Consider the following 23,559-nt stretch of genomic DNA (forward strand, 5'->3'; position numbering starts at 1 on the left):
CCCAACTCACTACTACCTCGTTCCCCAGGACCCTGACTCACTACTACCTCGTACCCCAGTACACCGACTCACTACTACCTCGTTCCCCAGTACCCCGACTCACTACTACCTCGTACCCCAGTACCCCAACTCACTACTACCTCGTTCCCCAGTACCCCGACTCACTACTACCTCGTACCCCAGTACCCCAACTCACTACTACCTCGTTCCCCAGTACCCCGACTCACTACTACCTCGTACCCCAGTACCCCGACTCACTACTACCTCGTACCCCAGTACCCCGACTCACTACTACCTCGTACCCCAGGACCCTGACTCACTACTACCTCGTACCTCAGTACCTTGCCTCGGGAACGGCTACTCCTTCTCGACTGTATATCGCCTCGTTGTTATTTTATTGTGTTACAAATGTCTTTTTATCAATTTTCTAATTTTCGTACTTTTTAACTGCACTGTTGGGAAAGGGCTCGTAGGTAAGCATTTCACGGTAAAGTCTACATACAATATTACATTTTATTAAGATTTTATTTGATCCCAAAATAATTGCAAATGAAAACACTTATTCCCCCAACGAGGGCCTTGAGTGGTCCTTTCATGATCTAGTGTTGCTGTATTGGTTGCTAGGGCCCTTCTATTAACTGTAGTCTATTTTGAACATGAAAGGAAATGGATTTACATGGAGAGCTATGTTGTTTTAATGTTACCCAGCGACCATGCATGGCAACCCCACTCCTGGGCCCCTCGCGCCCACAAACCACATACAACTCTGCTATGGGCTAATATGTTGTTCCTATAAGGTTTCATATGTAGGCTCAGTTTAGACAGAGACAGAGACACATACACACACAGTCTCTATCTACAGCTTCCTCTGGTCTGATAACAACACACACAGTCTCTATCTACAGCTTCCTCTGGTCTGATAACAACACACACAGTCTCTATCTACAGCTTCCTCTGGTCTAATAACACACAGTCTCTATCTACAGCTTCCTCTGGTCTAATAACACACAGTCTCTATCTACAGCTTCCTCTGGTCTAATAACACACAGTCTCTATCTACAGCTTCCTCTGGTCTAATAACAACACACACAGTCTCTATCTACAGCTTCCTCTGGTCTAATAACACACAGTCTCTATCTACAGCTTCCTCTGGTCTAATAACACACAGTCTCTATCTACAGCTTCCTCTGGTCTAATAACACACAGTCTCTATCTACAGCTTCCTCTGGTCTAATAACACACAGTCTCTATCTACAGCTTCCTCTGGTCTAATAACACATAATAACACCCATTAGTCTCTATCTCTCTCTCTACAGGTCTGAGGTCAGACTGACTGGTCTACTTATATAGATTTGAGTTATAGCTAGAACCCGTTACGTAGCTGCCCATTAGTCTCTATCTCTCTCTCTCTCTACGGGTCTGGGGTCAGACTGACTGGTCTACTTATATAGATGTGAGTTATAGCTAGAACCGTTACATAGCTGCCCATTAGTCTCTATCTCTCTCTCTCTCTACAGGTCTGGGGTCAGACTGACTGGTCTACTTATATAGATGTGAGTTATAGCTAGAACCGTTACATAGCTGCCCATTAGTCTCTATCTCTCTCTCTCTCTACAGGTCTGGGGTCAGACTGACTGGTCTACTTATATAGATGTGAGTTATAGCTAGAACACACTAACGTCTCTCCACTCACCTTGGAAACGAGTGTAGCCTTGGAAACGAGTGTAGCCTAACGTCTCCCCACTCACCTTGGAAACGAGTGTAGCCTAACGTCTCTCTACTCACCATGGAAACGAGTGTAGCCTAACGTCTCCCCACTCACCTTGGAAACGAGTGTAGCCTAACGTCTCTCCAATCACCTTGGAAACGACTGTAGCCTAACGTCTCTCTACTCACCTTGGAAACGAGTGTAGCTTAACGTCTCTCTACTCACCTTGGAAACGAGTGTAGCCTAACGTCTCTCTACTCACCTTGGAAACGAGTGTAGCTTAACGTCTCTCTACTCACCTTGGAAACGAGTGTAGCCTAACGTCTCTCTACTCACCTTGGAAACGAGTGTAGCTTAACGTCTCTCCACTCACCTTGGAAACGAGTGTAGCTTAACGTCTCTCTACTCACCTGGAAACTCTTAACGCCTCTCCACTCACCTTGGAAACGAGTGTAGCCTAACGTCTCTCTACTCACCTTGGAAACGAGTGTAGCTTAACGTCTCTCTACTCACCTTGGAAACGAGTGTAGCTTAACGTCTCTCCACTCACCTTGGAAACGAGTGTAGCTTAACGTCTCTCCACTCACCTTGGAAACGAGTGTAGCCTAACGTCTCTCTACTCACCTTGGAAACGAGTGTAGCCTAACGTCTCTCTACTCACCTTGGAAACGAGTGTAGCTTAACGTCTCTCCACTCACCTTGGAAACGAGTGTAGCCTAACGTCTCTCTACTCACCTTGGAAACGAGTGTAGCTTAACGTCTCTCTACTCACCTTGGAAACGAGTGTAGCCTATCGTCTCTCTACTCACCTTGGAAACGGGTGTAGCCTAACGTCTCTCTACTCGCCTTGGAAACGAGTGTAGCCTAACGTCTCTCTACTCACCTTGGAAACGAGTGTAGCCTAACGTCTCTCTACTCACCTTGGAAACGAGTGTAGCCTAACGTCTCTCTACTCACCTTGGAAACGAGTGTAGCCTAACGTCTCTCTACTCACCTTGGAAACGAGTGTAGCCTAACGTCTCTCTACTCACCTTGGAAACGAGTGTAGCCTAACGTCTCTCTACTCACCTTGGAAACGAGTGTAGCCTATCGTCTCTCCACTCACCTTGGAAACGAGTGTAGCCTAACGTCTCTCTACTCACCTTGGAAACGAGTGTAGCCTAACGTCTCTCTACTCACCTTGGAAACGAGTGTAGCCTAACGTCTCTCTACTCACCTTGGAAACGAGTGTAGCCTAACGTCTCTCTACTCACCTTGGAAACGAGTGTAGCCTAACGTCTCTCCACTCACCTTGGAAACGAGTGTAGCCTATCGTCTCTCCACTCACCTTGGAAACGAGTGTAGCCTAACGTCTCTCTACTCACCTTGGAAACACCTTGGAAACGAGTGTAGCCTATCGTCTCTCCACTCACCATGGAAACGAGTGTAGCCTAACGTCTCTCCACTCACCTTGGAAACGTAACTCTCTCCACTCACCTTGGAAACGAGTGTAGCCTAACGTCTCTCCACTCACCTTGGAAACGACCGTAGCCTAACGTCTCTCTACTCACCTTGGAAACGACTGTAGCCTATCGTCTCTCCACTCACCTTGGAAACGACTGTAGCCTATCGTCTCTCTACTCACCTTGGAAACGAGTGTAGCCTAACGTCTCTCCACTCACCTTGAAACGAGTGTAGCCTAACGTCTCTCTACTCACCTTGGAAACGAGTATAGCCTAACGTCTCTCTACTCACCTTGGAAACGAGTGTAGCCTAACGTCTCTCTACTCACCTTGGAAACGAGTGTAGCCTAACGTCTCTCTACTCACCTTGGAAACTAGTGTAGCCTAACGTCTCTCCACTCACCTTGGAAACGAGTGTAGCCTAACGTCTCTCTACTCACCTTGGAAACGACTGTAGCCTAACGTCTCTCCACTCACCTTGGAAACGAGTGTAGCTTAACGTCTCTCTACTGACCTTGGAAACGAGTGTAGCCTAACGTCTCTCTACTCACCTTGGAAACGACTGTAGCCTAACGTCTCTCTACTCACCTTGGAAACGACTGTAGCCTAACGTCTCTCCACTCACCTTGGAAACGAGTGTAGCCTAACGTCTCTCTACTCACCTTGGAAACGAGTGTAGCCTAACGTCTCTCCACTCACCTTGGAAACGACTGTAGCCTAACGTCTCTCCACTCACCTTGAAACGAGTGTAGCCTAACGTCTCTCTACTCACCTTGGAAACGAGTGTAGCCTAACGTCTCTCTACTCACCTTGGAAACGAGTGTAGCCTAACGTCTCTCTACTCACCTTGGAAACGAGTGTAGCCTAACGTCTCTCCACGGAAACTCTTGTAATACTTCACTCCGTACACGATGATTGGTCGACGAAGAATGTGGGCTAGAACAAAGATGTGAGTCTGTTCCAGGCTGGCACCAGGCTGTGGGGAAGACAGACAGACAGACAGACAGACAGGCAGGCAGGCAGGCAGGCAGACAGACAGGAAAACAGACAGGCAGGAAGACAGACAGGCAGACAGACAGGTAGACAAAAACAGACAGGAAAACAGGCAGACAGGCATGAGATTGGCGATTAGGAGATATTCAATGTACTACAGTCTCCTCACAATGGAAGGCTTAAAGGGATAGTCTACCCAAATTACACTGGTTTCCTTATCCTGTCAGCAGTCCATGGACAAGGTACGACAGCAATCCGTGCTCCGCTTCAGTTTCCATGGCACTCTTTACACATGCTAATGTTTTTAGCATTGGGGACACAAATCCCATTCAAGTCACTGGACTGCCATTAGCATTTCGATCCATTTGAGGTGCTTTCACATGATTTGGTCATTATAGTGACAGTGTGTGTGTGTGTGTGTGTGTGTGTGTGTGTGTGTGTGTGTGTGTGTGTGTGTGTGTGTGTGTGTGTGTGTGTGTGAGTGACAGCTGCATATTGTAGACCTCTGATCAGATAAACAAAGTACCTCCAATAATAATATTACATTTTATAACACAGGGGATAGAAAGGCTGGTCTGTCTGTCTGTCTGTCTGTCTGTCTGTCTGTCTGTCTGTCTGTCTGTCAGTCAGTCAGTCAGTCAGTCAGTCAGTCAGTCAGTCAGTCAGTCAGTCAGTCAGTCAGTCAGTCAGTCAGTCAGTCAGTCAGTCAGTCAGTCAGTCAGTCAGTTAGTTAGTTAGTTAGTTACCTGGCTGGCAAGAGAGAGTATGAAGGCCCAGTCCTCCTGCCACTGTTCTTCTCGGAGGGAGAAGTGGAGACCAAAGCTCTGAGAATACCAGGACTCCCACTCCTTCCACCGTGTGTAGAACCTGGAACACAGAACAAACACCTCAATACCAGGACTCCCACTCCTTCCACCGTGTGTAGAACCTGGAACACAGAACAAACATCTCACTACCAGGACTCCCACTCCTTCCACCGTGTGTAGAACCTGGAACACAGAACAAACACCTCACTACCAGGACTCCCACTCCTTCCACCGTGTGTAGAACCTGGAACACAGAACAAACATCTCACTACCACGACTCCCACCGTGTGTAGAACCTGGAACACAGAACAAACATCTCAATACCAGGACTCCCACTCCTTCCACCGTGTGTAGAACCTGGAACACAGAACAAACATCTCAATACCAGGACTCCCACCGTGTGTAGAACCTGGAACACAGAACAAACACCTCAATACCAGGACTCCCACTCCTTCCACCGTGTGTAGAACCTGGAACACAGAACAAACATCTCACTACCACGACTCCCACCGTGTGTAGAACCTGGAACACAGAACAAAAACCTCAATACCAGGACTCCCACTCCTTCCACCGTGTGTAGAACCTGGAACACAGAACAAACACCTCACTAGCTTTGCCTACCACTCCTTCCACCCAATGTAACAGCCTGGAACACAGGGAACAAACAACTCAATATAACAGCCTACCAGGGAACCTGGAACACAGAACAATGTAACTGCCTACCAGGGATCCAATACAACCCAATGTAACTGCCTACCAGGGATCCAATACAACCCAATGAAACTGCCTACCAGGGATCCCAATCCAACCCAATGTAACTGCCTACCAGGGAACACAATACAACCCAATGCTTTGCCTACCAGGGATCCAATACAACCCAATGTAACTGCCTACCAGGGATCCAATACAACCCAAAGAACCAGCCTACAGGCAGTAGCCATCATCTCATCCCACGGATGGAACTGCCTACCAGGGATCCAATAAAACCCAATGTAACTGCCTAAACTGCCTACCAGGGATCCAATACAACCCAATGTAACTGCCTACCAGGGATCCAATACAACCCAAAGAACCAGCTATACAGGCAGTAGCCATCATCTCATCTCCTACGGATGGAACTGCCTACCAGGGATCCAATAAAACCCAATGTAACTGCCTAAACTGCCTACCAGGGATCCAATACAACCCAATGTAACTGCCTACCAGGGATCCAATACAACCCAATGGAACTGCCTACCAGGGATCCAATACAACCCAATGTAACTGCCTACCAGGGATCCAATACAACCCAATGTAACTACCTACCAGGGATCCAATACAACCCAAAGAACCAGCTAAATTCCAGACGTGTTTCCATCTGTAGCTTGTTTTCCATCTTCTTTTAGAATAGTGAGCCAACGTGTTTTCAGCTCTTTCATTTCCCTGACTGATCAGAACTCGTGTTCTCCTGCTCCCTGTCTCTCTGTAGTGGACATGTAGCGAGCCGTATGTTTGGAACATCGAAGCGGGGCGGGGGTCACTGTAACATATGAACAATAAAGTTATATTGTATTGTATTGGCCACAGTGTGTGGTATTCCAGTGTGTGGATAGGGGGGCTAGAGCCCAGCCACAGTGTGTGGATAGGGGGCCAGAGATGGCCGCAGTGTGTGGATAGGGGGGCCAGAGCCCAGCCACAGTGTGTGGATAGGGGGGGGCCAGAGCCCAGCCACAGTGTGTGGATAGGGGGGCCAGAGCCCAGCCACAGATAGGGGGCCAGAGCCCAGCCACAGTGTGTGGATAGGGGCCAGAGCCCAGCCACAGTGTGTGGATAGGGGGCCCAGCCACAGTGTGTGGATAGGGGGCCAGCCACAGATGGCCCAGCCACAGTGTGTGGATAGGGGGCCAGAGCCCAGACACAGTGTGTGGATAGGGGGCCAGAGCCCAGCCACAGTGTGTGGATAGGGGGCCAGAGCCCAGCCACAGTGTGTGGATAGGGGGCCAGAGCCCAGCCACAGTGTGTGGATAGGGGGCCAGAGCCCAGCCACAGTGTGTGGATAGGGGGCCAGAGCCCAGCCACAGTGTGTGGATAGGGGGGCCAGAGCCCAGCCACAGTGTGTGGATAGGGGGCCAGAGTTGGCCACAGTGTGTGGAAAGGGGGCCAGAGCCCAGCCACAGTGTGTGGATAGGGGGCCAGAGCCCAGCCACAGTGTGTGGATAGGGGGCCAGAGCCCAGCCACAGTGTGTGGATAGGGGGCCAGAGCCCAGCCACAGTGTGTGGATAGGGGGCCAGAGCCCAGCCACAGTGTGTGGATAGGGGGCCAGAGCCCAGCCACAGTGTGTGGATAGGGGGCCAGAGTTAGCCACAGTGTGTGGATAGGGGGCCAGAGCCCAGCCACAGTGTGTGGATAGGGGGCCAGAGCCCAGCCACAGTGTGTGGATAGGGGGCCAGAGCCCAGCCACAGTGTGTGGATAGGGGGGCCAGAGCCCAGCCACAGTGTGTGGATAGGGGGCCAGAGCCCAGCCACAGTGTGTGGATAGGGGGCCAGAGCCCAGCCACAGTGTGTGGATAGGGGGCCAGAGCCCAGCCACAGTGTGTGGATAGGGGGCCAGAGCCCAGCCACAGTGTGTGGATAGGGGGCCAGAGCCCAGCCACAGTGTGTGGATAGGGGGGCCAGAGCCCAGCCACAGTGTGTGGATAGGGGGGCCAGAGCCCAGCCACAGTGTGTGGATAGGGGGCCAGAGCCCAGCCATAGTGTGTGGATAGGGGGGCCAGACACAGCCAGCCACAGTGTGTGTAATTCTCAACAGGGAGAGCAGTCGTGCAGTCTGTCCTGTAAATCTTTGCAAGGGCCAGTGTGTGTGTGTGTGTGTGTGTGTGTGTGTGTGTGTGTGTGTGTGTGTGTGTGTGTGTGTGTGTGTGTGTGTGTGTGTGTGTGTGTCCCATATCCCTGTGTTTCTTACCAGTGAGAGCAGTCATGCAGGCTGTCGTGGAGGGTCTTGCGGAGGACTGAGTCCTTGTCGTATATCCCCCAGGTAGCCTGCAGTACTGAGTCTAACAGGCAGTCTCCCTGTGTACGGTTCCACAGGGCATACAGTCTGCTGTCCAGCCTGGTACCCAGCTCCAAGGACCAGTTGATGATGGGAGACTCCTCCTCTAGCTCTGTGGAGACACACACACACAGACAGAAAGGACACACACACACACAGAGAAAGGACACACACACAGACAGACAGAAAGGACACACACACACACAGAGAAAGGACACACACACAGACAGAGAGAAAGGACACACACACACACACACACACACACACACACACACACACACACACACACACACACAGACACACACAAGACACACACACAGACACAAACAGAGAGAAAGGACACACACACACACACACACACACACACACAAACACACACACACACACACACACACACACAGAAAGGACACACACACACACACAGAAAGGACACACACACACACACACACACACAGAGAAAGGACACACACAGACAGAGAGAAAAGACACACACACACACAGACACACACACACACAGAGAAAGGACACACACAGACACAGAGAAAGACACACACAGACAGAGAGAAAAGACACACACAGACACAGAGAAAGGACACATACACATTTAGACAGGGAGGGAGAAAAGACACAGCAACTCACTTCACACCCAGACAACACACATCCTATTTCTCCCACACACACACGCAGCTGAAATAGGTCACACACACCTCCGAGACAGACACACCTGGGAGAAAGGACACAGTCACACACAGACACACACACCCATGGTAACACACAGAGAGAGGGCGGTGAGGACACACACACACACAGACACAGCACACACACACGGTGAGGTAACAGAGCTGAAAGGACACACACAGACAGAGAGAAAAGACACACACACAGGACAGACAGGTAACACAGCTGAGGAGAGGAGAGGGAGGTGAGGTAACAGCTAGCTGAGGAGAGAAAGGTGACACACACAGCAGAGAGGAAAGGTAACTAGCAGCACACACACAGAGACACACACACACACAGAGAAAGGTGACACAGCAGCAGACAGAGAGGGAGGTGAGGTAACTAGCTAGCTGAGGAGAGAGACAGGGACAGGTAACAGCAGCTGGGGACAGGACACAGGTAACAGCAGCTGGGGAGAGAAAGGTGACAGCAGCACAGACAGAGAGAAAAGGTAACAGCAGCTGGTGAGAGGACACAGACACACAGCACAGAGAAGGGTGGTGAGGACTAGCTAGCACGGTGAGGTAACACAGCTGGTGAGAGAGAAGGAGGTAACACTAGCTGGTGACAGGAGAGGGCGGTGAGGTAACTAGCAGCTGGGGACAGAGAAAGGAGCAGCTGGGGAGACAGACAGAGCTGGGGAGAAATGACACACTAGCAGACACAGAGAAAGGTAACAGCTAGCTGGGGAGAGGAGAGGGACAGGTAACAGCAGCTGGGGAGAGAAGGGCGGTGAGGTAACACACACAGACAGCAGAGAGGACACAGTAACAGCTTGTGAGGTAACTAGCTAGCTGAGGAGAGGAGAGGGAGGTGAGGTAACTACAGCTGAGGAGAGGGAGGTGAGGTACTTAGCATTCTTAACTAGCCTGGGGAGAGGAGAGGGCGGTGAGGTAACTAGCCCCTGGGGAGAGGAGAGGGAGGTGAGGCCCTGCAACAACCAACTGGAGCATCCTAGCTGCTGGGGAGAGGAGAGGGCGGTTAACTAGCTAGCTGGTGAGAGGAGAGGGAGGTGAGGTAACTAGCTAGCTGGTGAGAGGAGAGGATGGGTAACACAGCTGAGGAGACGGTGAGGTAACTAGCTAGCCGAGAGGGCAGTGAGGTAACTAGCTAGCTGGGAGAATCATTGAGGGGGAGAGGTGAGGTAACAGCTAGCTGGGGAGAGGAGGGTGGTGAGGTAACTAGAGCTGAAAGGTAACTGCTAGCTAGTTAGGTACCCTGGTGGTAACTAGCTAGCTGGTGAGAGGAGAGGGCGGTGAGGTAACTAGCTAGCTGGTGGTGAGGTAACTAGCTGAGCTGAGAGGGCGGTGAGGAGAGCTGGTGAGAGGAGAGGGAGGTGAGGTAACTAGCTAGCTGAGGAGAGGAGAGGGCGGTGAGGTAACTAGCTAGCTGGGGAGAGGGAGAGGGTGGTGAGGTAACTAGCTAGCTGAGGGAGGAGAGGTGAGGTGAGGAGCTAGCTGGGGAGAGGGAGGGTGGTGAGGTAACTAGCTAGCTGGGAGAGGAGAGGGAGGTGAGGTAACTAGCTAGCTGAGGAGAGGAGAGGGTGGTGAGGTAACTAGCTAAGCTGGGGAGAGGAGAGGGCGGTGAGGTAACTAGCTAGCTGAGGAGAGGAGAGGGAGGGAGAGGAGAGGTAAACTAGCTAGCTGAGGAGAGGGCGGTGAGGTAACTCGCTAGCTGAGGAGAGGGAGGTGAGGTAACTAGCTAGCTAGGAGAGGGAGGTGAGGTAACTAGCTAGCTAGGAGAGGGAGGTGAGGTAACTAGCTAGCTGAGGAGAGGTAGGTGAGGTAACTAGCTAGCTGAGGAGAGGAGAGGGAGGGAGGTGAGGTAACTAGCTAGCTGAGGAGAGGGCGGTGAGGTAACTCGCTAGCTGAGGAGAGGTAAATAGCTAGCTGAGGAGAGGAGCAGATTGGGGCTCCTAAAAGGAGGACTCTTCGCTTTTCTACCTGCTCATCTGAAAGATTGACTGACGCAGAATTATCACCCACAAAATTCACACCTAACATACACTGAGTGCACAAAACATTAGGAACACCTGCTCTTTCAATAACAGCCTGACCAGGTGGATCCAGGTGAAAGCTATGATCCCTTATTGATGTCACTTGTTAAATCCACTTCAATCAGTGTAGATGAAGGGGAGGAGACATGTAGATGAAGGGGAGGAGACATGTAGATGAAGGGGAGGAGACATGTAGATGAAGGGGAGGAGACATGTAGATGAAGGGGAGGAGACATGTAGATGAAGGGGAGGAGACATGTAGATGAAGGGGAGGAGACATGTAGATGAAGGGGAGGAGACATGTAGATGAAGGGGAGGAGACATGCCGATGAAGGGGAGGAGACATGTGGATGGGGGGGGCGGGGACATGCCGATGAAGGGGAGGAGACATGTAGATGAAGGGGAGGAGACATGTAGATGAAGGAGTGGATTTAAATTGAATTGAAGTGGATTTAACAAGTGACATCAATAAGGGATCATATCTTTCACCTGGATTCACCTGGTCAGAGACGGGTTAAAGAAGGATTTTAAAGACTGGAGACAATTGAGGCATGGATTGTGTATCTGTGCCATTCAGAGCGTGAATGAGCAAGACTAAATATTTAAGTGCCTTTTGAACAGGGTATGGTAGTAGGGTCCAGGGCGCACCGGTTTGAGTGTGTCAAGAACTGCAACGCTGCTGGGTTTTTCCACACTCAACAGTTTCCCCGAGTGTATCAAGAACGGTCCACCACCCAAAGGACATCGAGCCAACATGACACAACTGTTGGGACACATTAGAGTCAACATCCTCCAGCAGCCCTGTGGAACTCATTCAATACTTTGTGTCGAGTCCACGACCCAATGAATTGAGGCTGTTCTAAGGGGCTAAAGGGGGTGCAACTCAATATTGGGAAGGTGTTCCTAATGTTTTGTACACAGGTGTATATTTGGCACAGAGTTGACTCTCATGGAACAGCGTGTGGTCTTAAAGGAGCTTCTCTCTTTCATCACTTTGCAACTGGTCATCTGAGACGGACGCGAAAGGATCAACGCACACACACACACACACACACACACACACACACACACACACACACACACGCACACACACACGCACACACACACACACTTGATTCTAATGGTAAATATTCAACATGCAGTACGCATCCCTGGCATGGGGTTGATGGGAGATATTGAGAAATATCCAGAGATATCAAGAATCCTCTGAGATCTTTTTACCTTTCTGTACATCTCGGTCTAACACCTCGTCAAACAGCTTCTCCTGGACTGCAGTGGGCAGGTCTTCGATGTCTGCAGAAACACACAACGAGAGAGAGAGAGCGAGAGAGAGACAGAGAGAGAGAGAGAGAGAGAGAGAGAGAGAGAGAGAGAGAGAGAGAGAGAGAGAGAGAGAGAGAGAGAGAGAGAGAGAGAGAGAGAGAGAGAGAGAGAGAGAGAGAGAGAGAGAGACAGAGAGAGAGAGAGAGAGAGAGAGAGAGAGAGAGAGAGAGAGAGAGAGACAGAGAGACAGAGAGACAGAGAGAGACAGAGAGAGAGAGAGAGAGAGAGAGAGAGAGAGAGAGAGAAACAGAGAGAGAGAAACAGAGAGAGAGAGAGAGAGAGAGAGAGAGAGACAGAGAGACAGAGAGAGACAGAGAGAGAGAGAAAAAACTGCAAATATTATTATCAGCTAGATTACAAAATTACCCCTGTTCACATTTGCCTATACTGACTGCCAAAGACCCCCCCCCAATCAAAACGGTCATAGTGAAACCAGAAAACAGCACTGAGAAGAGATGCTTGTAATAAAACCTTCAGAAAATGATCTCCATTTTGCCAATTGGTGACTGAACAGTAAACATGCTGTTCTTGCCCGATAGCTCAGTTTGGTCAGACAGCCAGCTCTAGGCAGAGTCTGGGTAGTTCAATATGTTTTCCATTTCCCAATGATGGAAACTTTCAAGACTCTAGTAATTGTTTTATACCCTTCCCCAGATATGGGGCGGCAGGGTAGCCTAGTGGTTAGAGTGTAGAGGCGGCAGGGTTGCCTAGTGGTTAGAGGGTAGAGGCGGCAGGGTAGCCTAGTGGTTAGAGTGTAGAGGCGACAGGGTAGCCTAGTGGTTAGAGTGTAGAGGCGGCAGGGTAGCCTAGTGGTTAGAGTGTAGAGGCGGCAGGGTAGCCTAGTGGTTAGAGCGTTGGACCCCCGAGCTGACAAGGTACAAAATCTGTTGTTCTGCCCCTGAACAGGCAGTTAACCCCACTGTTCCCAGGCCGTCATTGAAAATAAGAATTTGTTCTTAACTGACTTGCCTGGTTAAATAAAGGTTAAAAAAAATATATACATATCTACGGAGAGTTCCTTGGACTTCCCGGTGTAGGTTCTACACGAACATGCGCTGTCACCTGTGGGACCCTATATAGACAGGTGTGTTTCTTTCTAAATAGATGTCCAAACCATTTAAAATTGGCCACAAAATTGGCCACAAATAAAGATGCAGTGACATCAAGAACGACGAAAGGAAATTGGATGAACCTGAGCTCAATTTGGAGTGTCATAGCAAAGGGGTCTGAATACTTATGTAAATGACGTTTCATTTTTCAATATATTTATATATATATTTTTAACATGTCTTCACTTTGTCATTGTGGAGTATTGTGTTTAGATGGTTGAGAAAAAGGAAAAACAAATCCATTCTGAATTCAGGCTGTAACAACAATAGATGGAATAAATCAAGGGGGTGTGAATACATTCTGAAGGCTAACAGTAGCTGCACGGCTAACTGCATACACAGAAGAGAACCCTGGTGACCATTCTCTGGCTCAATAGTGAATACACTGGGGAGAGAGAGAAAGGGAGAGAAACCGAGAGAGAGAGAGAGAGAGAGGAGAGAAACCGAGAGAGAGAGAGAGAGAGAGAGAGAGAGAGAGAGAGAGAGAGAGAGAGAGAGAGGGAGAGAAACCGAGAGAGAGAGAGAGAGAGAGAGAGAGAGAGAGAGAAGAGAGAGAGAGAGAGAAAGAGAGAGAGAGAGCGAGAGAGAGAGAGAGAGAGAGAGAGAGAGAGAGAGAGAGAGAGAGAGAGAGAGAGGGAGCGAGAGAGCAGGAGAGAGAGAGACCTCTCACTGTAATGGCCTGAAGCCAAGCTCTGCCTGCACAGAAATACCAGCCTGTTCTGAAACAGAATACAACCAGGAACTCTACAGTATGTATGTGTGTGTGTGTACAGTTAAGTGCACATCTCTGAAATCTCAATGACGATATTATGCAGGCGGGAAAAGACTGGATACAGTCTCTCTCTCCCTCACTAAGACTAGCTACTGTTCTACAAGACTGGATACTGTCTCTCTCTCCCTCACTAAGGCTAGCTACTGTTCTACAAGACTGGATACAGTCTCTCCCTCACTAAGACTAGCTACTGTACTACAAGACTGGATACAGTCTCTCCCTCACTAAGACTAGCTACTTTACTACAAGGATGGATACAGTCTCTCTCTCCCTCACTAAGACTAGCTACTGTTCTACAAGACTGGATACAGTCTCTCCCTCACTAAGACTAGCTACTGTTCTACAAGACTGGATGCAGTCTCTCCCTCACTAAGACTAGCTACTGTTCTACAAGACTGGATACAGTCTCTCCCTCATTAAGACTACCTACTGTTCTACAAGACTGGATACAGTCTCTCCCTCACTAAGACTAGCTACTGTTCTACAAGACTTGATGCAGTCTCTCTCTCCCTCACTAAGACTAGCTACTGTTCTACAAGACTGGATGCAGTCTCTCCCTCACTAAGACTAGCTACTGTTCTACAAGACTGGATGCAGTCTCTCCCTCACTAAGACTAGCTACTGTTCTACAAGACTGGATGCAGTCTCTCCCTCACTAAGACTAGCTACTGTTCTACAAGACTGGATACAGTCTCTCTCTCCCTCACTAAGACTAGCTACTGTACTACAAGACTGGATACAGTCTCTCTCTCCCTCACTAAGACTAGCTACTGTACTACAAGACTGGATACAGTCTCTCTCTCCCTCACTAAGACTAGCTACTGTACTACAAGACTGGATACAGTCTCTCTCTCCCTCACTAAGACTAGCTACTGTACTACAAGACTGGATACAGTCTCTCTCTCCCTCACTAAGACTAGCTACTGTACTACAAGACTGGATACAGTCTCTCTCTCCCTCACTAAGACTAGCTACTGTACTACAAGGATGGATACAGTCTCTCCCTCACTAAGACTAGCTACTGTACTACAAGACTGGATACAGTCTCTCCCTCACTAAGGCTAGCTACTGTACTACAAGACTGGATACAGTCTCTCCCTCCCTCACTAAGACTAGCTACTGTTCTACAAGGATGGATACAGTCTCTCCCTCACTAAGACTACCTACTGTTCTACAAGACTGGATACAGTCTCTCCCTCACTAAGACTAGCTACTGTTCTACAAGACTGGATGCAGTCTCTCCCTCATTAAGACTACCTACTGTTCTACAAGACTGGATGCAGTCTCTCCCTCACTAAGACTAGCTACTGTTCTACAAGACTGGATGCAGTCTCTCCCTCCCTCACTAAGACTAGCTACTGTACTACAAGACTGGATACAGTCTCTCTCTCCCTCACTAAGACTAGCTACTGTACTACAAGACTGGATACAGTCTCTCTCTCACTAAGACTAGCTACTGTACTACAAGGATGGATACAGTCTCTCTCTCACTAAGACTAGCTACTGTTCTACAAGACTGGATACAGTCTCTCCCTCACTAAGACTAGCTACTGTACTACAAGACTGGATACAGTCTCTCTCTCCCCAACTAAGACTAGCTACTGTTCTACAAGACTGGATACAGTCTCTCTCTCCCCAACTAAGACTAGCTACTGTTCTACAAGACTGGATATAGTCTCTCCCTCACTAAGACTAGCTACTGTACTACAAGACTAGATGCAGTCTCTCCCTCACAAAGACTAGCTACTGTTCTACAAGACTGGATACAGTCTCTCTCTCCCTCACTAAGGCTAGCTACTGTTCTACAAGACTGGATACAGTCTCTCTCTCCCTCACTAAGACTAGCTACTGTTCTACAAGGATGGATATAGTCTCTCCCTCACTAAGACTAGCTACTGTACTACAAGACTGGATGCAGTCTCTCCCTCACAAAGACTAGCTACTGTTCTACAAGACTGGATGCAGTCTCTCCCTCACTAAGACTAGCTACTTTACTACAAGGATGGATACAGTCTCTCCCTCACTAAGACTAGCTACTGTTCTACAAGACTGGATGCAGTCTCTCCCTCACTAAGACTAGCTACTGTACTACAAGACTGGATACAGTCTCTCCCTCACTAAGACTAGCTACTTTACTACAAGGATAACCTACATTGTTAATGCATACACTTAAACATACTTCCTAAATGTGTTTTATATACAGAACAACTTGAAATTGGATTAAACATTTCTGTCATTTTGCAAATTTTTATAATGATGAACAAATCTCCCTCTGACATTAAGCTTGTTAACCAGTTGAACCTATGGGGACGCTATTTCATTATTGGATAAAAAAAACGTGCCCGTTTTAAGCGCAATATTTTGTCACGAAAAGATGCTCGTCTATGCATATAATTGGCAGCTTTGGAAAGAAAACACTCTGACGTTTTCAAAGCTGCAAAGATATTATCTTTGGGTGCCCCAGAACTGATCTTACAGGCGAAACCAAGATGCAACCTCAAACAGGAAATGAGCAGGATTTTTGAGGCTCTGTTTCCCATTGTCTCCTTATATGGCTGTGAATATGCTGTGAACGAGCTTATGCGCTCTGCCGTTCGTCCAAGATGTCTGCAGCATTGTGACGTATTTGTAGGCATATCATTGGAAGATTGGCCATAAGAGACTACATTTGCCAGGGGCCCGTCCGGTGTCCTTTGTCTACGTTGGTGCGTAACTCTCAGCGGCAAAAATTTTACCATGCGATACAGACAGCGAAGTATCGTTCCTGGAAGTGTGCATCATTGAAGAGATATGTGAAAAACACCTTGAGGATTGGTTCTAAACAACGTTTGCCATGTTTCAGTCAATATTATGGAGTTAATTTGGAAAAAAGTTTGGCGTTTGAATAACTGAATTTTCGTTTTTTTTTGGTAGCCAAACGTGTCGCACCAAACGGACCGATTTCTCCTGCACAAAAAATCTTTCAGGAAAAACTGAACATTGCTATCTAACTGAGAGTCTCCTCATTGAAAACATCCAAAGTTCTTCAAAGGTAATAGATTTATTTGAATGTTTTTGCTGGTTTTTGTGAAAAAGTTTCCTGCTGATGCTAATGCTAAATGCTACGCTAGTTATCAGTAGTTACACAAATGCTAGTTTGCTATGTTTGAGAAGCATATTTTTGAAAATCTGAGATGACAGTGTTGTTAAGAAAAGGCTAAGCTTGAGAGTTAGCATATTAATTTAATTTCATTTGCGATTTTCATGAATAGTTAAAGTTGCGTTATGGTATTGAGCTTGAGGCTATGATTACGCTACCGGATCCGGCATGGCTCAGCGCAAGAAGTTAACCATCAATTCAACATCCCTGAGGGACACTGACGACAAAGAGCAAGATGTACAGTAAGGACAGGGCAGGTCGGTCACCTGCGGGCAGAGTGAAGGTCACCAGGTCAGAGAGGAAGTAACAGTTGAAGTCTCCTTTACGTTGGTGCAGAGAGGCAGCGATCTCCCTGCGGATCTGTTCTGTCAGCTCACCACACACCATGGCAGGGATACACTTAGCTGCCTGCTGGGACACCTGCACGGGGATGGAGGGAGGACAGACTCATTATGACAAGACAGCTTTTCATTTCAGTAATTTCAGTCACTGTAGTAGCTGAAGTGTATAGTGTTGAGTCATTACTCAAAGCCAGTGGCATGTCATTAGTAAAGATTGAAAAAGGTAAGGGGCCTAGGCAGCTGCCCTGGGGAATTCCTGATTCTACCTGGACTTTGTTGAGAGGCTTCCATTAAAGAACACCCCCACTGTACACGAAACAAGGGTTTCGTGTTGTAGTAGGGGCTTGGGGGCTTGAGGGCACACACTTAATGCATTTTGAAATATGTTGTGAATGTATTGTAATGTTTTTAAAATTGTATAACTGCATTAATTTTGCTACACCCCAGGATGAGTAGCTGCTGCTTTTGGCAGGAACTAATGGGGATCCATAATAAACCCCAGGAAGGAAGGAACTAATGGGGATCCATAATAAACCTCAGGAAGAGTAGCTGCTGCCTTGGCAGGAACTAATGGGGATCCATAATAAACCCCAGGAAGAGTAGCTGCTGCCTTGACAGGAACTAATGGGGATCCATAATAAACCCCAGGAAGAGTAGCTGCTGCCTTGACAGGAACTAATGGGGATCCATAATAAACCCCAGGAAGAGTAGCTGCTGCCTTGGCAGTAACTAATGGGGATCCATAATAAACCCCAGGAAGAGTAGCTGCTGCCTTGGCAGTAACTAATGGGGATCCATAATAAATACAAACCAAAATATTTCTCATGTTTCTCAAACTATGCTAGTTGTACCCATGCTAGCATCTTTAGATCTCCCCTTCCTTATTTTCTAACAGATATTTTCATCTCTGTCACATGAAACCATTCACACATGCGGTATGCTTTAGAGAACAATGTTTCTCTGCTAATTGCCATTTGAAAGATTTGGGCATACAGCCACGTGCGTATTGTTGAGCTTATAATATGAATAAATAAATCTCGATCAACATTTTAAGCGAAACGATCTGATATGTTGCATCAGCCTCATTGCTTTAAAAAAAAAATATATATATATATAAGAGTACTTGGATTAGTAAAAAAATAATAATAAATCTGTCCTACTTGCAAAAAATGTTTTAAATGTGACACGTTTCCGGACACTTGTGTTGGATTTCAAGATGTCTGATTCGGGAAACGAATGAGTACAGTTGCTTGTTTATATGTGAATTACAGTTGTGTTGCATCTGACCGTGAGTCAGACGCCATTTTGTTTTTTTCCCCTTTCTGGATTCTTTGTCTCCCTGACTTCTAATCACTTTACGTTCGAGCCATTCGGATAATTGGTACTGTTCCAAATAGCTAGTCGGTCCATGTGAGGGACAAAAATTGATTCGAATCTGGACATTCACCCTAACTCTTTATGTGTTTCAAAAACAAATGTAACTTTACCTCAGTGAGAAGGATGGCCAACATGTCTTGTCTCTGGAAGCGGATGGCCAGGTGAACTAGCGTAAAGCCATCGTTGAAGGCAGTGGCGCGGTTCAGGAGACGGACCTCGTCTGAAGTCAGCTGACGGGCGATGTCACCGCCGGACGACTTGTAGGCCTCGACAGCAGCCATGTTCCCCTCCACCACACCTGCAGCACACACATTTTTTTGTTTTTACCATTTAGGCAACATTTTTAAAATCATAAGCAGACACCTAGGCTACATTTAGACAGAATTCTGATTTTAAACATGTATATATAGAGTGGGGCAAAAACATATTTTTTTGCAAATAAATTCATTAAAAATCCTACAATGTGATTTTCTGGAGAGAAAAAAATGCTAATTTTGTCTGTCACAGTTGAAGTGTACCTATGATGAAAATTACAGGCCTCTCTCATCTTTTTAAGTGGGAGAACTTGCACAATTGGTGGCTGACTAAATACTTTTTTTTGCCCCACTGTATGTTTTGCTTTGAAAAGAGCTGACGTGATTGGTCAAAAGGAGATCAGAATTGGGCTGCCTGTCTAAAGGTAGCCAGATAGACAGAGACAGGGAGGGAGGGAGGAACTCATTACTGGGGATGACCCGGAACTAGAGCTCCTGTAGCATACTCCTGGGCTACAATTACCCGGGCCCACGACCGGTCTGTCGATGTCACCGCAAGAAGAGGAATAAACAGACTCACCCCATCGCGACGTCCCCCAAAGGTTAGCTCTCTAGCCCTCGCTATCTCCCTGCTTGCTAATTCGGCCTGCTAACGGCTAGCTTGTCTAGCCCGGGCCTACGAACTGTTAGCTTGTTAGCACAGGCCTGCTAACCATCTGGCTCACTGCATTCTAAACACTCTGAACCCATTTACTTTCTATCTCTCTTTGATTTTTATTTTGTTTATACCTTCCGGAAACCTGCCTCACCCACTGTGATACGGAATCGCTATCACCTTTAATTTTTATTTTATTTTTATGACACACTCAAGAACCTCCAGACGCTAACCAGCTAACTAGCTACAAGCTATTTAGTCATTGTTAGTTTTTTTTAAAACCTGGATAACACTCGCCAGCCCAGCTTCCCTGCCCATCCACCGCTGCCCCCTGGACACTGATCTCTTGGCTACATAGCTGATGCACGCTGGACTGTCCATTAATCACGGTACTCCATTCTGCTTGTTTGTTTTATCTGTCGACCCAGTTGCCTAGTCAACGCCATTTTACCTGCTGTTTGTTGTGCTAGCTGATTAGCCTCGCCTACTGTTTTTAGCTAGCTTTCCCAATTCAACACCTGTGATTACTGTATGCCTCGCTGTATGTCTCTCCCAAATGTCAATATGCCTTGTATACTGTTGTTCAGGTTAGTTATCATTGTTTTAGTTCACAATGGAGCCCCTAGATCCACTCTGCATACCCCTGTTACCTCCTTTGTCCCACCCCCACACATGCGGTGACCTCACCCATTACAACCAGCATGTCCAGAGATACAACCTCTCTCATCATCACCCAGTGCCTGGGCTTACCTCCGCTGTACCCGCACCCCACCATACCCCTGTCTGCGCATTATGCCCTGAATATATTCTACCATGCCCAGAAACCTGCTCCTCTTATCCTCTGCCCCCAACGCTCTAGGCGACCAGTTTTGATAGCCTTTAGCCGCACCCTCATACTACTCCTTCTCTGTTCCGCGGGTGATGTGGAGGTAAACCCAGGCCCTGCATGTCCCCAGGTACCCTCATTTGTTGACTTCTGTGATCGAAAAAGTCTTGGTTTTATGCATGTCAACATCAGAAGCCTCCTCCTAAGTTTGTTTTACTCACTGCTTTAGCACACTCTGCTAACCCTGATGTCCTTGCCGTGTCTGAATCCTGGCTCAGGAAGGCCACCAAAAATTCAGAGATTTCCATACCCAACTATAACATCTTCCGTCAAGATAGAACTGCCAAAGGGGGCGGAGTCGCAGTCTACTGCAGAGATAGCCTGCAAAGTAATGTCATACTTTCCAGGTCCATACCCAAACAGTTTGAACTACTAATTTTGAAAATTACTCTCTCCAGAAACAAGTCTCTCACTGTTGCCGCCTGCTACCGACCCCCGTCAGCTCCCAGCTGTGCCCTGGACACCATTTGTGAATTGATCGCCCCCATCTAGCTTCAGAGTTTGTCCTGTTAGGTGACCTAAACTGGGATATGCTTAACACCCCGGCAGTCCTACAATCTAAGCTAGATGCCCTCAATCTCACGCAAATCATCAAGGAACCCACCAGGTACAACCCTAACTCTGTAAACAAGGGCACCCTCATAGACGCGTCATCCTGACCAACTGGCCCTCCAAATATACCTCCGCTGTCTTCAACCAGGATCTCAGCGATCACTGCCTCATCGCCTGTATCCGCCACGGAGCCGCAGTCAAACGACCACCCCTCATCACTGTCAAACGCTCCCTAAAACACTTCTGTGAGCAGGCCTTTCTAATCGACCTGGCCCGTGTATCCTGGAAGGACATTGACCTCATCCCGTCAGTTGAGGATGCCTGGTCATTCTTTAAAAGTAACTTCCTCACCATTTTGGATAAGCATGCTCCGTTCAAAAAATGCAGAACCAAGAACAGATACAGCCCTTGGTTCACTCCAGACCTGACTGCCCTCGACCAGCACAAAAACATCCTGTGGCGGACTGCAATAGCATCGAATAGCCCCGTGATATGCAACTGTTCAGGGAAGTCAGGAACCAATACACGCAGTCAGTCAGGAAAGCTAAGGCCAGCTTCTTCAGGCAAAAGTTTGCATCCTGTAGCTCCAACTCCAAAAAGTTCTGGGACACTGTGAAGTCCATGGAGAACAAGAGCACCTCCTCCCAGCTGCCCACTGCACTGAGGCTAGGAAACACGGTCTCCACCGATAAATCCATGATTATCGAAAACTTCAATAAGCACTTCTCAACGGCTGGCCATGCCTTCCGCCTGGCTACTCCAACCTCGGCCAACAGCTCCGCCCCCCCCGTAGTTCCTCACCCAAGCCTCTCCAGGTTCTCCTTTACCCAAATCCAGATAGCAGATGTTCTGAAAGAGCTGCAAAACCTGGACCCGTACAAATCAGCTGGGCTTGACAATCTGGACCCGCTATTTCTGAAACTATCTGCCGCCATTGTCGCAACCCCTATTACCAGCCTGTTCAACCTCTCTTTCATATCGTCTGAGATCCCCAAGGATTGAAAGCTGCCGCAGTCATCCCCCTCTTCAAAGGAGGAGACACCCTGGACCCAAACTGCTATAGACCTATATCCATCCTGCCCTGCCTATCTAAGGTCTTGAAAGCCAAGTCAACAAACAGGTCACTGACCATCTCGAATCCCACCGTACCTTCTCCGCTGTGCAATCTGGTTTCCGAGCCGGTCACGGGTGCACCTCAGCCACACTCAAGGTACTAAATGATATCATAACCGCCATCGATAAAAGACAGTACTGTGCAGCCGTCTTCATCGACCTCGCCAAGGCTTTCGACTCTGTCAATCACCAAATTCTTATCGGCAGACTCAACAGCCTCGGTTTTTCGGATGACTGCCTTGCCTGGTTCACCAATTACTTTGCAGACAGAGTTCAGTGTGTCAAATCAGAGGGCATGCTGTCCGGTCCTCTGGCAGTCTCTATGGGGGTGCCACAGGGTTCAATTCTCGGGCCGACTCTTTTCTCTGTATATATCAATGATGTTGCTCTTGCTGCGGGCGATTCCCTGATCCACCTCTCGCAGACGACACCATTCTATATACTTTCGGCCCGTCATTGGACACTGTGCTATCAAACCTCAAACGAGCTTCAATGCCATACAGCACTCCTTCCGTGGCCTCCAACTGCTCTTAAACGCGAGTAAAACCAAATGCATGCTTTTCAACCGATCGCTGCCTGCACCCGCATGCCCGACTAGCATCACCACCCTGGATGGTTCCAACCTTGAATATGTGGACATCTATAAGTACCTAGGTGTCTGGCTAGACTGCAAACTCTCCTTCCAGACTCACATCAAACATCTCCAATAAAAAATCAAATCCAGAGTCGGCTTTCTATTCCGCAACAAAGCCTCCTTCACTCACGCTGCCAAGCTTACCCTAGTAAAACTGACTATCCTACCGATCCTCGACTTCGGCGATGTCATCTACAAAATGGCTTCCAACACTCTACTCAGCAAACTGGATGCAGTCTATCACAGTGCCATCCGTTTTGTCACTAAAGCACCTTATACCACCCACCACTGCGACTTGTATGCTCTAGTCGGCTGGCCCTCACTACATATTCGTCGCCAGACCCACTGGCTCCAGGTCATTTACAAGTCCATGCTAGGTAAAGCTCCGCCTTATCTCAGTTCACTGGTCACGATGGCAACACCCATCCGTAGCACGCGCTCCAGCAGGTGTATCTCACTGATCATCCCTAAAGCCAACACCTCATTTGGCCGCCTTTCGTTCCAGTACTCTGCTGCCTGTGACTGGAACGAATTGCAAAAATCGCTGAAGTTGGAGACTTTTATCTCCCTCACCAACTTCAAACATCAGCTATCCGAGCAGCTAACCAATCGCTGCAGCTGTACATAGTCTATAGGTAAATAGCTCACCCTTTTTCACCTACCTCATTCCCATACTGTTTTTATACTGTTTTTATTTATTTACTTTTCTGCTC

General features: G+C 48.1%; 1 protein-coding gene and 1 long non-coding RNA gene across 3 annotated transcripts in view; both read right to left on the bottom strand.

The window, feature by feature from the left end:
* The window catches only part of LOC127920246 (ubiquitin thioesterase ZRANB1), a 30,397-nt gene extending 11,348 nt beyond the window's left edge, over positions 1–19,049 (bottom strand). Inside the window, exons 1-6 of the mRNA XM_052504091.1 lie at positions 18,863–19,049; positions 17,301–17,454; positions 11,913–11,984; positions 7,892–8,090; positions 4,890–5,010; positions 3,997–4,126 (exon numbers count right to left, since the gene is read on the bottom strand). Coding sequence (XP_052360051.1) covers positions 3,997–4,126; positions 4,890–5,010; positions 7,892–8,090; positions 11,913–11,984; positions 17,301–17,454; positions 18,863–19,033 — 847 coding nt within the window. The 5' untranslated portion in view covers positions 19,034–19,049. The remainder of the gene's footprint in view (positions 1–3,996; positions 4,127–4,889; positions 5,011–7,891; positions 8,091–11,912; positions 11,985–17,300; positions 17,455–18,862) is intronic.
* LOC127920247 (uncharacterized) lies at positions 2,070–2,959 on the bottom strand. 2 transcript variants are annotated; one of them, XR_008105455.1, is made up of 3 exons: positions 2,814–2,959; positions 2,703–2,739; positions 2,070–2,118 (listed from the first exon to the last, which is right to left on the bottom strand). It is a non-coding gene; the product is annotated as an uncharacterized LOC127920247 (long non-coding RNA). The 2 variants fall into 2 exon arrangements; XR_008105456.1 differs by having other exon boundaries at positions 2,703–2,776.
* Positions 19,050–23,559: the final 4,510 nt, after the last annotated feature.

The sequence above is a fragment of the Oncorhynchus keta genome, unplaced genomic scaffold (assembly GCF_023373465.1).
Source record: "Oncorhynchus keta strain PuntledgeMale-10-30-2019 unplaced genomic scaffold, Oket_V2 Un_contig_1869_pilon_pilon, whole genome shotgun sequence".
Classification (NCBI taxonomy): domain Eukaryota; kingdom Metazoa; phylum Chordata; class Actinopteri; order Salmoniformes; family Salmonidae; genus Oncorhynchus; species Oncorhynchus keta.